Raw genomic sequence first — 17,216 nt, 5'->3', positions numbered from 1 at the left:
AGCCCTGGATGTCTACTTTCCAACGCAATTGGAAGCGCGCCATTTCGAGTTCTGTAGCTCCAGAAATTCCACTTTGAGTGCAGGGAGGTCAGAATCCAACAGCATCAGCAGTCCTTTTTCAACCTCTGAATCTGATTTCTGCTCAAGTCCCTCAATTTCAGCCAGAAAATACCTGAAATCACAGAAAAATACACAAACTCATAGTAAAGTCCAGAAATGTGAATTTAACATAAAAACTAATGAAAACATCCCTAAAAGTAACTAGATCCTACTAAAAACATACTAAAAACAATGCCAAAAAGCGTATAAATTATCCGCTCATCAGGCATATCAGACAACTCTCTATTTCACAACAGGGAAGTCACCTTTCCGACTTGCTTATGGAGTAGAAGCCATGATTCTTATAGAATTCATTGATGAATCACCAAGGGTTATATTCTACATTGAAAGGGTCAGTACCCAATCACAAATGGAAGAGCTCGACCTCTTCCTAGAAGTCTGAGAACAAGCTTGGATCAAATAGGAAATATTAAAGCAAAGGATGGCCCTAAGGTATAATCAGAAGGTGATCAAAAGAAGCTTCACTACAAACAACCTTATACAGATTCGAAATGACATCGGAATTCAGAAGTCGAGCGAAAGAAAGCTAGCTGCAAACTGGAAAGGACCCTATAGCATTATTGAAGTCTTAGAAAAATGTTATTATAAAGTGTCCGACCTACAGGGAAGGGAACTCTCGAGGTCATGGCACACAAAAGTACTACAGTTAGTTGGCTCACCTTGTTCCCTATTGTACTCTTTTTCTCGACCTCTGGATTTTTTTTTCCAAAAATGGTTTTTACTGAAGGGGGTTTTAATGAGGCACCATAATAAGGACTATGGGGAGGCAAAATCCTTAGTAGCAAACTCATGTAAGGAATTTTCTCCATTAATGATAATCCACTCTTTCTTTATGAGTTTCCTATAAAAACGCATTAATTTAAGCTTGATAAACCGCAAAAATTATTGTTCAACCTAGAATGGTCAGCAAGATGAAACGACGAGGTACAAATTAATATAAGAAGTTATGTAAACAATTTGTGAAGCCAAACTCAAAATCAAGGCGGCTAAAAAATGAAGTGTAAAAGTAACTTGGCAAAGTCTGACTACACGAAGTCAGAACTTACAAAAAAATCATTATATCAACAAACTTGCCGACATCACCTTTTTACTTAGCAAATAAATAGCGTTTAAAGTTGCTAAGACACGATCTTCAACTAAATTGCTGAAGAAGCTAAGAATAGATTCAACAAAGATCTAAATTTATTATCGAAACGAAGAAAGACTCTTTAACAAAAAACTTTAAAATTTGTTTAAAGTACAACTAAAACAAAAGAGTAAAGTATCGTTTTTGTCTCCAACGTTTGGGGTAAGTCCCAAAGTTGTCCTTAACATTTCAATCGTCCTATTTAAGTCTCTAACGTTTCAAAATTGACTCAATGTTGTCCTACCGCTAGAGATCCGTTAACAGAATTGACGGCGAGACAAAATTGAGACGATTTTAAAACGTTAGGGACTTAAATAGGATGAAAATGTTGGGGGACAAAAAAGATACATAGAAATAAATTTTAATTTTATCCTTCAATAATATCAATTTTTTACTGTACATAGTATTCAATTAATTTTTAATCACATTTAAGTAAATTACACTTAATCATATTACTTTTATTCTAAATAAATTAATTTTTTTATAATTTTACTCTTAAAGTTTTTTAGTCATCATGAAATGTTTGTAAAATGACTAGTACATAAACTTGCAAAAAAGAAAAAATGATATATACAATAAAATATAAATTTTACCTTTTTTCTCTAATGTATCAAAATTCTTTAATGTTTGATTTAGTTAAACTTTATTTTTAATTTTATTATTCAATAATATCAAATTTTTACTATAGATAATTATTTGATTATTTTTTAAATTTTATTTTTAATCACATTATTTTCTTGAAGTGAATTTATTTTTTATTAAGAGTAAAATTAAGTAATTTCAATAATTTTTATTTTTAATAAACTTGGAAAAATAACTATGGTAATAATAACAACTAATTAATTACATCGTGTATTTATTATGATTCGGTTGCTATATTGTATTGTAATATTATAACTTACATACCTCTTGCAGTTGGTAAAAAATATTGAAGTGATAGATTTAATTCAACCGATAAAATATTGGTCAATTTAACTATATAATATATGTAAAACATGTGAGACAATTTCAATCATTTTAATTTTTAATAAATTTTATTCTTTTCTTTGATAATTTCAATTTTTTTACGACAAATAATTACTTAATTTATTTTTTAATTTTGCTCTTAATAAAAAATAAATTCACTTAGAAAAAATAATGGAATTAAGAATAAAATTAAAAAAATAATTGAATCATTATTTACCATAGAAATTTGATATTATTGAAAAATAAAATTAAAAATAAAGTTTAACAAAATTAAACATTAAAAAATTTTGATACATTAGAGATAAAAGGTACAATTTATACTTTATTGTATATATATCATTTTTTTTAAATATTATCTACTAGTCATTCTACAAATATTTCATGATGACTAAAAATCTTTAAGTGTAAATTATAAAAAAATAAAATTTATTTTGAATGAAAGTAATGTGATTAAGTGTAATTTACTTAGATATGATTAAAAAATAATTGAATACTATATATAGTAAAAAATTGATATTATCGAAGAATAAAATTAAAATTTATCTCTATGTATCGTTTTTGTCCCTAACATTTTTGTTCTATTTAAGTGCCTAACGTTACAAAATCGTCTGAATTTTGTCTCGCCGTCAATTCTGTTAACGGATCCCTAACGGCAGGATAACACTGAGCCAATTTTGAAATGTTAGGGACTTAAATAGGATGATTTAAACGTTAGTGACAACTTTGGGAGTTACCCCAAACGTTGGAGACAAAAACGATACTTTACTCAAAACAAAATAAACTGTTTAGAAAACTACAAGTTGTTGCAAAAGATGGTCATCCAAGACCCACATCCTGGGCCATTAAAAGAACTACGAAAAAGTACAAGGAGCTATAAAGGATTAAGCTTGTCCCCAGTAAGAACATCCTTGGCTCGGGAAGAAGGAGTCAGGTCATACTCAGAAACCGGGACAGCCGAAATAGGACCCATCGGTGAATGAGGGAGATCGACATTGACAACCTCGGGAAGAACCTCGAGATTCTGGGGAGTTTGACTGACCTTTGCACCTAAAGTTTTTGGGTTGGGCAAAGGGACTTCCTCATCATCTTCAGGAGTTGGCACGAACTTCCCGTATACTACATTGTTATCCTGGCTGACAGGGAAAGGTCCACGTCGGGAGCAATGATTTGGATATGGGCTTTCAGATTTGTGAACATCTCATCCATTCCCTCGTCTTAGACTTCTCAACCACTACATATCTGTCTCGGGCCTTTGCCAGCTCATCCTCGAGGTCAAGCCTCTCCCTGAAGACACGAGTGAAGCTCTCCTCCACCTTCTTCCTCAAACCCTCCAACATAGCCAAGGCTGCCTCTGTCTGTTTTGTGTTAGCCCAAGCTTTACCTAAGTAGGAAGCCAACGCATCCCTCTCCTCCTAAAGCTCCTTCTTTGTTTCCTTCAGGGAAATCACCTCGGCCTGAGCAGCCACCAAGGAGCTGTGGGTGGCGCTAAGGGGACTCTTTTCAAACTCCTTGGCTGTTGAATCCATATTTTACGATATATTTTGGTTTGATTTGAGTGGATTCCATCACATAAACCCACATTTATTCACCTAAATAGCATGCTTTTGAGATTTCTTCCTAAATTGTGCTTGAAAGTGAAAACATGCTCTTTTGTGCTTAAGTTAGTCAATTTTATTCACTTTAATCCCATTTGGTGCCTTGATGTATTTGTTAAGTGATTTTCAGGTTTCCAAGGCAAGTATGGGTTGAAGAAGTAAGGAAAAGAGCATGCAAAAGGGAAGAATTCAAGAAATGAAGGATTTGGAAAGCTGCCAACCCTGACCTCTCTGTACTAAATTGGTCATAACTTGAGCTACAGAGGTCCAAATGAGGTGGTTCCAACGGTATTAGAAAGATAACGTCTGGGGCTTCAAAATGATATGCAATTTACTATAGTGGATATAAGTCTAAGTGTGCGTATGCACAAGTCAGGATTCAGCATGTGTGCAGACGCACACGTCTGTGCGTCCGCACAGGTCCCTACACGTGACCTCATTAATTGCAACTCGCTGGCAACAATTTTTGGGCCCAAAACCCAATCCAACTCATTTTTTGAAGCTATTTAAGGCCAAATTGAAGAAGCATGAAAGGGGGAGGGGGCAATTAGGTTTAGCTTTTGTTATGTTTTCTCTTAGTTTCTAGAGAGAGAAGCTCCCCCCTCTCTCTAGAATTAGGGTTCTTTAGTTTAATTTCTGGTAATTTCTACTTTTAATTCTTGTTTTCATTTATTTTTCCTTGTCATTTATTGTTATTGCATCTTGTTCTTCTTCATTTCTCTTGTTATTTCCTTTATTTTGTCACTTTTATGTTTTATGAACACTTTTGTCATTTTAATTCCAATTAATGCAAATTTATGTTTCCATGTCATTTATTGCTTTCTTTAGTTGTTATTGCTATTTTCTTGCTTTGGTAGTTATAGAATTTATTTTATTGCAATTTAATATTATTTTACTTTCATGCACACCAAGTGTTTGATAAAATACTTGGCTTAGTTTTTACTCAGTTTTTCTCCACTCTTGGCTTGAATTTGATGACTTTGGTAATCCTTGAGTCATTGATGTCCATTCTTGTTTGATATATTAGAGTAGTTAGCTGATTTGGTCTCGCTTGACTCTATGTGACCCCTTAGTGTTGACATAGGACTTAGGGATTGAAATTAACTATGCCTATTTGACTTATCTTCGATGCAAGGATGACTAAGTAGGATTAACTCTTCATAATCATCATATGTTTGTGGTCAATGGCTAGGATAGGTAACCTTAGCTCTCAATTGCTTGCCAAGAGATTTTCTTGCACTTTAAGTTTTTTTGCTTTGACTTTTACTTGCTTTCGTTGATTTTCTTGCATGTTAAGTTACTTCCTTGCCATTTCTTTTCCTTGCATTTAATTACTTTAAAATTTATTGCTTTGATGTTTAAATTCTTGCATGTTTAGTTTTCACACTCTTGGTTGAGAAATTAGGTGTTTGGGTGGAGTTGAATTGTGGATGTCTGATGAGAGGGACTTTTGCGTGGTCTAGAAATTTGCGGATAAATCCTCGTTGCAAGTATAGTTTCTAAACCTTCAAAAGTCCTTTCATACAAACGTTTTGGTTGTCACAAGTAATAAACCCCTTTAAAATTGTTAACCGAAGTATTCAAACCTCGGGTCGTCTTCTCAAGGAACTGCAGGGAAGTATGTTCTTATTATTGGCTATAAGGGTTGTAAATCGGGGTTGAGAGTGAGGAATAAGTATGACAAATACTTTAAATGGTAATTAAAAATAAATAAATAACTGTAAAATAAACTTTTGGCAAGGTATGAGAATTTGGAAGTCCAGATTTAGTTATCCTTATCAAAAACAATGAAAGTTGAATCTTAATTCCACTTAGTTAACCTTTACTAAAGTAAAGGAAAGTCAAGGGACTAATTAGTTTGATCTTCGAATCCTATTTATTTCCTAAGAAATGGTTGGGATTATTGAAGTTTAGTTCAATTAGCAAAGATAACAATTATCAATTATGTTGAGATAAGATAACTCCTGAGTTACTGCTTTCTTAACCAAGACCAAAAGAGGAAAAAGTAAATCTGCTGGAATAAAAATGCCTTCAGATGTAAAGCAACAATAACATAAATTAAAGAAAGCAATCATAAACTGAAATACCTCAAATAGCATTAATAAGATAAATTATACTCTAACATGAAGAGTTCATGAGCCACTTTGGCGACATAAAGTATAGATACGAATAAAAGCAGTAGAATAAAAATATAAAAGGAATATTAAACCTGGGATTGAGAGTCACTCCTAAAACTAAGAGAAATCCTAAATCCTAAGAGAGAGAGGAGAGAACCTCTCTCAAAACTAATCTAAATCATGAGAAGTAACTAATTTGGCCGAGCTCTCTTTGAATGGATGTATTCCCACACTTTATAACCTCTGGTCTATGCCTTCTGGACTTGGATTTGGGCCAAAAAGAGCTTCAGAAATCGCTGGGAGCGTTTTTTGCAATTTCTGGTGCGTGGCCTCTGTCATGCGTCCGCGTGGGTCACGCGGTCGCGTCATTCGGAGCTTTTCTTGTCACGCGGTCGCGGCTGTGTCATATGTGTTTTGCTTAAGTTGGACATTGAAAGAGCTTCCTGTTATGGCGGCTTATGCTTAAATTCATCTAAAAATCTCCACGAATGCTTGGAATGCCAATAGCCTCGGGGGTCCCAAACTAGGCATGTAAAGCTCCTGAGCAGCTTCAAACAAATTTTTAGGCTCCTGGAATGACGAATGTCAGAATAGATTCCAGGATCCCAAACTTTGCTTTTAAATCCGCCTCCGTCTTGATCTATATTTTTCCATCCGGGCGCTTTAGAAAGTAGATTCTCACCATGGTGACCAAACGTTTTCCGAGATCCATTCAGTTGAACGTGATACCAATCCGTGCACTTCAAGTTGAAGCGTGGAACCTTATCGAACCTTGTGCACCAGCTCTGAGCACGAGCCATTTCTCTCTTACTCTTAAAGCCGCATAGAGCTCTAAGCTGGCCATCTGTTTCAAGCAAACCGTATTCAAGTGAAAAAGTAAAGTTAAAAGTTAAGGATTGTACCCACTTGAAGCTTGTATTGGGTGGTAATGGCCTTGGGGAAGGTGCTTCCGATGGTTCTGTAAGTTCTACTCCCTTGTGATCTTCTGTGAATTCCTCCACCTCTTTGCAAGATTCTTCAAATGCATCTATGTCCTGGGCAAAGTCTTCTGTGTCTTCCTTATCACTCGAGTCATAGATTAGAGGTTGAGAGAAATCTACCTCTGCATCATCTTCGTATTCATTTGGGGAAGATTCTTCGATCTCAGAAAATTCACTTGCGGATGCAAGTTCATCACTAAGAGAACTTGACTTGTGACTATCATCATCAAGGGAATTTGTGTCCTGGGTTATTCCGTCTAGTTCTTCATAAACGACTTGCCTTGGGGATTGTGCACTGTCCTCCTTAGCATTAACTGTAACGTCCTTGACGGAGTTCTCTTCAGCTCTGAATTCCCATGGAGGTTCAGCGTCTCCTGGATCTTCAACCAACTCTTCTTCTTGCGTAATGACAGCTTCTTCTACTTGTTCTAGTACGAATTCATTCTCTGTCTTGTCCACTGGAGTTTCTAGTATTTCCTTCATGCTACGCTCTTCGTTAGATTGTCCACATGGGGTTGTGGTTGGTCCTTGAATGTTCGAACATCTAGAAGTTAATTGAATTACTGTTTGCTCCAGTTGTCGAATAGTTGTTTGATGTTTATTTACTGTTTCCTTAAGGCGAACCTCTGATTCTCGGGGTGATGGATTTGGACATGAAATATGGGGAAGTGGTGGTGCTTGGGAGTGATTGGGTTAGAACTGGGGTAAATAGGGATCATATGGTGGCGAATGGTGAAGAGAAGCTTGTGAGTGTGATGGTTCGAGGTTATGTTGAGAGGATGGTCTATAGGCACGGGGTGGGGCTTGTTGGTAGTTACAAGGTTGTCTATCATATCTATCAACTGGGTATGCATTGTAGAATGGTCGTTGTCCATGATATCTTGGAGGGTGTTGTTGCCTAAAGGGTTGATTAGATCCTCTTGGCTTCATCCATCCTTGATTGGTCTGACCTTGATGCATATTCCTGCTGTAACTTCTATTTCCTTCAACAAAGTTAGAACCAAACTCAAAGCGAGAAGGGTGAGAGTTCATAGTAGCAAATAAAATTAAAAAGGGAAAATAGAAATAAATAAAGAAGTAAAAGAAAAATATTTAGAATAACCAATAATAAGGCACACGTTAGCAGTTCCCTGGCAATGGCGCCATTTTGATGAGAGGGACTTTTGCGTGGTCTAGAAATTTGCGGATAAATCCTCGTTGCAAGTATAGTTTCTAAACCTTCAAAAGTCCTTTCATACAAACGTTTTGGTTGTCACAAGTAACAAACCCCTTTAAAATTGTTAACCGAAGTATTCAAACCTCGGGTCGTCTTCTCAAGTAACTGCAGGGAAGTATGTTCTTATTATTGGCTATAAGGGTTGTAAATCAGGGTTGAGAGTGAGGAATAAGTATGACAAATACTTTAAATGGCAATTAAAAATAAATAAATAACTGCAAAATAAACTTTTGGCAAGGTATGAGAATTTGGAAGTCCAGATTTAGTTATCCTTATCAAAAATAATGAAAGTTGAATCTTAATTCCACTTAGTTAACCTTTACTAAAGTAAAGGAAAGTCAAGGGACTAATTAGTTTGATCTTCGAATCCTATTTATTTCCTAAGAAATGGTTGGGATTATTGAAGTTTAGTTCAATTAGCAAAGATAACAATTATCAATTATGTTGAGATAAGATAACTCCTGAGTTACTGCTTTCTTAACCAAGACCAAAAGAGGAAAAAGTAAATCTGCTGGAATAAAAATGCCTTCAGATGTAAAGCAACAATAACATAAATTAAAGAAAGCAATCATAAACTGAAATACCTCAAATAGCATTAATAAGATAAATTATACTCTAACATGAAGAGTTCATGAGCCACTTTGGCGACATAAAGTATAGATACGAATAAAAGCAGTAGAATAAAAATATAAAAGGAATATTAAACCTGGGATTGAGAGTCACTCCTAAAACTAAGAGAAATCCTAAATCCTAAGAGAGAGAGGAGAGAACCTCTCTCAAAACTAATCTAAATCATGAGAAGTAACTAATTTGGCCGAGCTCTCTTTGAATGGATGTATTCCCACACTTTATAACCTCTGGTCTATGCCTTCTGGACTTGGATTTGGGCCAAAAAGAGCTTCAGAAATCGCTGGGAGTGTTTTCTGCAATTTCTGGTGCGTGGCCTCTGTCATGCGTCCGCGTGGGTCACGCGGTCGCGTCATTCGGAGCTTTTCTTGTCACGCGGTCGCGTCAGTCATGCGGCCGCGTCATATGTGTTTTGCTTAAGGTGCGCGGTCGCGTCAGTCATGCGGCCGCGTCGCTGTTGATTCGCGCTTGGCCTGCGTCCGCGTCGCCCATGCGATCGCGTGGATGCCAGTTTCTTTAGAAACTCCGTTTTGTGCTTTCCTTCCATTTTGTATGTTTCCTTTTCCATCCTTTAAGTCATTCCTACCTTAGAAGATCTGAAACTACTCAACATACTAATCCCAGCATCGAATGGAAATAAAGGTAATTAAAATAATTAATTTTAAAGCATAGGAAACATGTTTTTCACATACATCACATAATAAGGGAGGGAAAGTAAAACCATGCAATTAGTATGAATAAGTGGGTAAAGAGTAGATAAAAACCACTCAATTGAGCACAAGATAAACCATAAAATAGTGGTTTATCAATGTCCATTTCGCATTGTGTGAGAATGGTTAATTGATTTGGTTTCCATTGACGCTAGTCTTTCACTAAGTAATTAGTGAGTTGACTAGGACTTATAGATTGAGATCAATTACACCTTTTGACTATTTCTTAAGGAGGATTGATTGATTTGGATTTATTACACCCAATTGTCATGTTTGTGGTCCACAACTAGGATAGGAAACCTAGATTGCCCATTTTTTGCCAAGAGTCCTTTAATTGCTTCCTTTTCAATTCCTTGCTGTTTTCATCTCTTACTCTCTCTTGCATTCACAATTCCCCATGCTCTCTCTCATAGCCAATAATTGTACACTTAATTGCAACTCCTAGGGAAGACGACCCGGGAGCTAAATACTCTCGGTTTATATTTTGTATTGGATTTAATATTTGATATTGAGAATTCATTGTTGGTTTGGACTATGCTACCAACGAATTAATTCTAGTTTTGATTGATTCCGAACCGGCATAAATTCTCATTTATCGAATTTGGCGCCGTTGCTGGGGAGTTGCAATGGTGTAAAAGTTAGTGGCTATTGTAAATATGTGATTATGTAAATAGCTTACTTTTTTATTGTCTTTGTTGATGGTTAGGATTAGGATCCCAGAGGACATTGGACATTCTAAAATTTCTTGGGAAATCAAGCAGAAGCCACCATAGCAAGGGCTCTCCCAATTGTCTAACTTAAAGACTTTAAATAAAAGTGCTTGGTAACATTGTTCCTACTCTTCTCTTTTTGTACATATTTTACCTTAATTGCATGTTTGCTTATTTTGGTTAGCTTACGATTAGTCAATTTTGAGTGTAGATATGTTAATTTTGGTTTGGATCATGAATTTATGGGTTCTTGTATGTTTTAGTGTTGAGTTTTGATTGAACTAAGGCTTGGTACATTAGAATTTTGAAGAAAAATTTTTGCAAAATAGGGCATTTGTGCGTACACGCATACCTGTGCGTCCACACAGAACTTCTATTTTTTGGGACCTGTGCGCATGCACACGTATCATTTTGCCCTCTGTTTGCAGTGCCAGCACGCCTTGTGTGCACGCTTAGCTGCTTTCTGCGACCTGTGCGTCTGCACCTAATCGTGCGTACGAACACATACCCTTTTTCGCGCTTCTTCTGTAGCTGCACAGGCTTTTGCGTCCGCACGCCAACTTGCAATCACTCTGGTGGGAGCGTTGGCACAGCATGTGCGCGTGAACCCCTGCCCCTTACGCTCTTGTGCGGACGCCCCTGTTTTCTCACTACGCCTCTTTTCTTATCTTCTTCTCTTCTCTCCTCTCTTCTTCTTCTCTTTCACCCTATTTCCTACTTGTTCTTGTTTATTTTTTTGCATCCCGTTTTTATTTTGGTAATTATATTAGCTTTAGTTTAGTTGTTTGACAAATAAATAAGTTTCAAGTGTTTGTTTAACATTGATTGGGTTGCTTCTTGCTTGAATTTGGTTTCAAGTTTGATAAATATGTGCACTGAGTATTAAAAGCCTTGTTTAAATGCCTAGATGAATTGTGAGTTTGATTCATATGTTGTTGCTACCATATGCATTAAACTTTATCCTTGTTTGGCATCTTGAATTGTGCACTTTCACTTTGGTGAATTGAGTTGAAATTACTTGTTCATCTTGATTTCCATATCATATGGATCACATGTACGGTACTTGTTTCTTTTTAATGCTTTGCATTTAGTTGAGTGACTTAACTTGATTGCTATCAAGTGTATCACTTTTTGTAACAAGTACCTATACCATGTGACTTTTTCCTTGTGTTTCGTGATGAATAAGTAGTTTCCTTTTCAATAATGGATCGGGTGTTGTTTATTGTGCTATTTTATATCACTCTTGAGCTTTCACTTGCACAATTTTAACATCCAATATTCTTAATTCAATTCACTCTTGTTGCAATTGCCTAAGTTTGCTTGTGTTTGATTGATGCTCATTTATTGCTTGCTTCTTAGGCCATTTAGTTGAGGAACTCATGCTTACTTTTTCATTGTGTGGATGCCATGTTAGCCAGCCGTTGTGTGTATTCTATACTACTATGCGAACTTCCTCAATTAGATGCTTATTCACTCTTCCCATTTACCCTTTTGTGCTACTTGCCCTATGAGTCCTAACTATACTTCGCTCTTCTTTTTGAGGATGAGACATAAAGGCAAGGAGTCGGGAGAGGAGGAGGAGGATACTGAGGAGGGAGATGCCGAGCATACATGGACTCGGAAATATCCACACAACCCAAGCCCCCGCATCCGCCAACCGAAGGTGGAGCTCTTGAGAGACATTCTCCCCGGATTTTGTTTGTGCACAGAGGACCGTGCAATGCTTAAGTGTGTGGAGGATTCGCCATTTTGGGGTGAAAACTTTCTTTTCCAAACACCTTGCACTTTATTTTTACTTCTTTTAGTAGGTTTCTTGTGTATATTTGGAGTGATTTTGATTATTGCATTGCATTTCCTTCTAGTATATATGTCTTAGACTATTCATAGTTTATATCTATTGCGTTTTGCATCTTTTTCTTAGTATATATTTTATAGATAGAAGTTGTGATTAGATGATGTGAATAGTATAATGCCTAGTCAATTTTGTCTTAATTGTTCATGTTAATTTTTGCTTGTTGAAAATTAGGAATAGAACTTGGAGAGATTTTCAAATTGCATCCATCACAACATACATACATACATACATACATACATACATATAGTAAATAAGTTTTGGCAAAATAACAAAGAATTTTCAAGAAACCCCTCTTTAGGGCATTCCATTGATTAGATTTGAAACTTGTTTTTGAACTTGCTTGAAGTATCTTTTTAGGGAACATAGAAAAGAGCTTGAACAAATACTAAGTGAAATTTGAGCTTTAATTGTGTTGTTGCATATTTTCAACCACAATTTTTTGTTCTTGTGTGATAAACTCCTTTTATGATTGTGATCTTAGATTTGCTTCAGTCTATATGTCCTATATTTGTTGTTTTGGATTGCATTTAGTATGATTGAGGGCATCTTTGTATAGCTCACTAACCCATATGGCCAACCCTTACATCTATCTTTGTAAACCACTCTTGGACCCTTTAATTCCCCTTTGTTCTCATTTTAAGCACATCATTTGTCCTAAGTGAAAAACCATTATGTCCATTGATTGCATCTTTGATTAGCTAGGGTTTGAGTGTGTGTGTTAATCAAGTGTGGGGGAATTTGTGGGAAACATTGGTAGTTAGTGCTTTGGGTGTTCATTGAGAATATTTCGGAAATTGGGTAAATACTCATGCATTCATTACTTGAAACATATGCATCTCTTTTTGTTGATAAAAGAAAAATTTTGGTGTATATACTTTGTATAGGAAAAAAAAAAGAAAGAAGGAAAAAAAGAAAGAAAAAGAAAAAGAAAAGAAAAGAAATGACAATAAGAATGTAAATAAGAGATGCATATATGGTTGAATTGAAAAGAAGCATGCATGAGTGAATGTGAGAAAGGGATAAGTGGGTAGCTAGGATTGTTTTATTATGTATATAGGATGATATATAGGATTATGTGGGATGCTTGAGCTAATCAAAGATCCAATCTAATAGCCTACTTAACCATATTAATCCTACCCTTACCTAAGGCCCCATTACAACCCACAAAAGTCCCATGATATTTCATTACAACAAACAAGGCTTTTCGCAACGGTCAAAAACCGTTGCTGTAGATTGAAAAACCGTTCCCAAAACTTTAGGCAACGCTTTGGCAACGGTTTTTGACCTGTGGTATATGCGGCCTTACCAATGCTCAAAGGCAACGGTTTTTTACCTAAGGCAACGGTAACAGAAAAACCGTTGCCACAGTTAGTGCCTAAGACAACGGTTTTGACGAAAAATTTTAAACGGTTTTGATCCGTTACTCAATAAGCAACGGTTTCGAACCGTTCCTATTAACATGACAACGATTTAAAACCGTAACTGGATAGGCAATGGTTTTAAACTGTTGTCGTTTTATTATTTACATAGCCAACGGTTTTAAACCGTTACCATTGGTGCCAGGTTTCGGCAATGGTTTTTGAACCATTGCCAGTTTATAGCCATCTATGACAACTGTTTTAAAGCGTTACAGTTGATGTCGTTTTCGGGAACGGTTTTAATACCATTGCCATTTTATAGTGATCTAAAACAACGGTTTTAAAGCGTTACCTTTAGAGTCGTATTTTGGCAACGGTTTTATTATGTAGTCATCTTTGACAACGGTTTTAACACCATTGTCTTTTGTAACTATTGACAACGATTTTTTTGTGATATGTAATTTTTTTATTTACAATAGTTTTCTCGTGAATTAAATTAATTTCAGTTTTTTTTAATTGTTTAGTGTCAATAAATATTCTAAACTATTTGAATTAAGTCACTAAAGAAAAATAATTGAATATTTCCCATCAAATTTAACTTATAAAAATTGTTGTAAGATCCACAATATCATCTAAGTTTGCAAAAAATATAATAACAAAAGAGAGAGTTGAAATAGCTAAGTAGCAAATAGTCATCATGTCCACAAGTTCATGACTTTTACCCTATAACATTTGCTTTTAAAAAGTTGACCTCAATCAAGTTCGATTTCCCCTTCAACATAGTTTTCCTGTAAACATAAAAAAAAAATCAAATATAAAACTACACATCTTTAAGATATGATAACATATAGAAACTTTAACAACAAATAATACCTCTTCATGCGCATCATTATTGTTCGGATTCCCTAAAGTGCTTCCTAATTGAGCAGCTAACATGTCAAGGTCCACTCTTGAGCTTTTTTGTTGCAGCATCATCTTAACAAGCGATTTTAGTTCATCTACTTCTTTTTGCATCACATCAACCTTATTCTCTAATGTTGCTTTCTCAGTTGCATGTTGCTGCTTAAGGGTGGCAATTTCCTCATTTTTCTTCAACAAAGTTGGTGTGGTTACTCTTCCGTGACATCGCACTCTCCCTGCCTTCTCTTTCCCAAATATGGATTGGAAAGCTCTAATTGCTGATTCTTTAGACTTTTTATTCTCAGCTTGCAAATGTGCCTATATTAATGTGAAGAAAAATAATAGTAATAAAATAAGAGTAAATACACAATTGGACTAAAGGCATATATCATTTGACAACATCGAAACAAATAGAAGAGATTAAAAATAATGTCAAGATTCTTTAACTCAACGCAAGCATAAAAATAACCACAAGTGATGGATAAATTGCCAAGACACAAGAAATCCATAACCTATTTTAACCAAATTAACTCCTAATTAATACTTACAATAACATCCAGAGTGTCTTCATCCAATGATTTTCCCTTTGTGCTTTGGCGAGTCTCAACAAACATTTCTGCTTGAGTAGGTGGTTCATTATTTTTCTTAGAAGCAGCCTATGAGTCCAATTCAAATAGCATTTATATAGAGTTAAAAGGCACACCACACATACACAAACAAATTCAACAAGGAATTAAAAATTGTACCAATCTTGCACGTATTCTTGCAAAATTTATTGGTCCCTTTCGATGCCTAAATTTCTGTTGTGCCCTATTTTTCTTATTCTGCGTAGACATTTTCTACATAACAAGAGACAAGTATTATCAACAAATCATCAAACTTCACTCATATGTGTATATAATATAATTGCATAAACAACTACACTAAGTTTCACATGTCTTACCTTAACTTTCTCAGTTCTCCAATAAGCAATTAACTTGCGAAAATGACTCTCAGGTATGCTCTTAGGACGATTTTTCAGCATCTCATTAACACATTTGTATGGCAGAAAATGAGTTTGCTTTATTGTAGTCTTATACCTTCTCCAGTTGTCATTGATACAAGCAAGGACCATCCTCTTTCCTTCAGTTGGAATAATGAATTTAGCCTATAAAACACAATTATTATTTGCTAGTAAGAATAAAATACATGTTTACATTTCCAAATACTTTCTAAAAGAAACAAGACTAAAGTTCTCACTTGAACATATTCCCAAATGGCTTCTTTATCTTTAATCCCCTTCCAATTTGTGTAAATTAATGGACAAAAATCTGAATTCCTTGCCACTGTGCCCAAAAATTTGCTCAAGTTGTTTACAGCTTCATCAGTCGGACCAATTGCCTCTCCTTCACTATCTAGAGTAATTTGTTCTCTATCTTCCAACTGTCTTGCATGAATCTTCAAGCATTGTGTAGGTCCTCGTGTTTTCTTCACTGTTGTCTCTATACAAAGATACTAATTATATATGACATTTCCTAGCATTAAACATGACATTTCTGAATTTAAACAAATAGCAAAATCAACCCATATGAACTCACTAAAATCAAATCAGCACTAACCAAGATCAATTTATATGAATTAAATGGCAGCAAGCTAAAATGGCAATCAGTAGCGATATCAAAATTAGCATAATAAGCCATTAACAAGGATAAAACAGCACGCACTATACAATTTGAGAAGAGAACATTCCAGGCATCAGCAGCAACCAAAAAGTTCAACCTAAATCCACTACAAATCAGATATAACTTCCTAGTTCCTAACCACCTATAATCCACTAAGCATGCATAGCTAAATTGACTAATTTAACAAAAACTGAATAAACTAATTAAACTATGAAACTATAAACAGGGAAAAAAATTGAGAAATTTCGACAGCACTCTGGTAGTAAATAGGACGTTTCTGAATTTAAACAAACAGCAAAATCAACCCATATGAACTCACTAAAATCAAATCAGCACTAATCAAGATCAATTTATATGAATTAAATGGCAGCAAGCGAAAATGGCAATCAGCAGCGATATAAAAATTAGCAAAATTAGCCATTAACAAGGATAAAACAGCACGCACTATACAATTTGAGAAGAGAACATTCCAGGCCTCAGCAGCAACCAAGAAGTTCAACCTAAATCCACTACAAATCAGATATAATTTCCTAGTTGCTAACCACCTATAATCCACTAAGCATGCATAGCTAAATCGACTAATTTAACAAAAACTGAACAAACTAATTAAACTAAGAAACTATAAACAGGGAAAAATATTGAGAAATTTCGACAGCACTCTGGCAGTAAATAGGACGTTTCTGAATTTAAACAAACAGCAAAATCAACCCATATGAACTCACTAAAATCAAATCAGCACTAATCAAGATCAATTTATATGAATTAAATGGTAGCAAGCGAAAATGGCAATCAGCAGCGATATAAAAATTAGCAAAATTAGCCATTAACAAGGATAAAACAGCACACACTATACAATTTGAGAAGAGAACATTCCAGGCATCAGCAGCAACCAAAATTTTCAACCTAAATCCACTTCAAATCAGATATAATTTCCTAGTTTCTAACCACCTATAATCCACTAAGCATGCATAAGTAAAAGTTTACCTTTCAAAGTATTGTCTAAGTTCTCAGTCTCAGTTGGATTAATATAATCCTTGTCCTGCTCCTCTATAATATCTCCTTCATTCTCATCTAATTGCTCTTCACCATCAGGTTCATTGTTAAGTTTAAGAAATGTATCAATCGGCATTGAAGCAAATTGACGTGTTTTTCCCTTCTTAGTTGGCCTTTCTTGCAAGCTGCCACAATCATCAATATCATCTTCAATTGTGGTCTCGTTTCTCTTCAAATCTTGACTCATTCTAGAATCTACTTCTGTAGTATTCTTGTGAGCCA

At 35.2% G+C, this 17,216-nt stretch overlaps 1 protein-coding gene across 1 annotated transcript; it reads right to left on the bottom strand.

Annotated features, from left to right (window-relative positions):
- Positions 1 to 14,132: 14,132 nt before the first annotated feature.
- On the bottom strand, positions 14,133 to 14,894 carry LOC107636495 (uncharacterized). The gene is made up of 3 exons (XM_088483339.1): positions 14,829 to 14,894; positions 14,254 to 14,598; positions 14,133 to 14,168 (listed from the first exon to the last, which is right to left on the bottom strand). Exons 1-3 carry the CDS (start codon positions 14,892 to 14,894, stop codon positions 14,133 to 14,135), a joined length of 447 nt encoding a protein of 148 aa, XP_088339465.1.
- Positions 14,895 to 17,216: the final 2,322 nt, after the last annotated feature.

This window comes from Arachis ipaensis, chromosome B4 (genome assembly GCF_059453495.1).
Source record: "Arachis ipaensis isolate K30076 ecotype BB chromosome B4, ASM5945349v1, whole genome shotgun sequence".
Lineage (NCBI taxonomy): Eukaryota > Viridiplantae > Streptophyta > Magnoliopsida > Fabales > Fabaceae > Arachis > Arachis ipaensis.
Note: the sequence above shows the minus strand (reverse complement) of the source record. Positions and strands in the feature narration are given on the sequence as shown.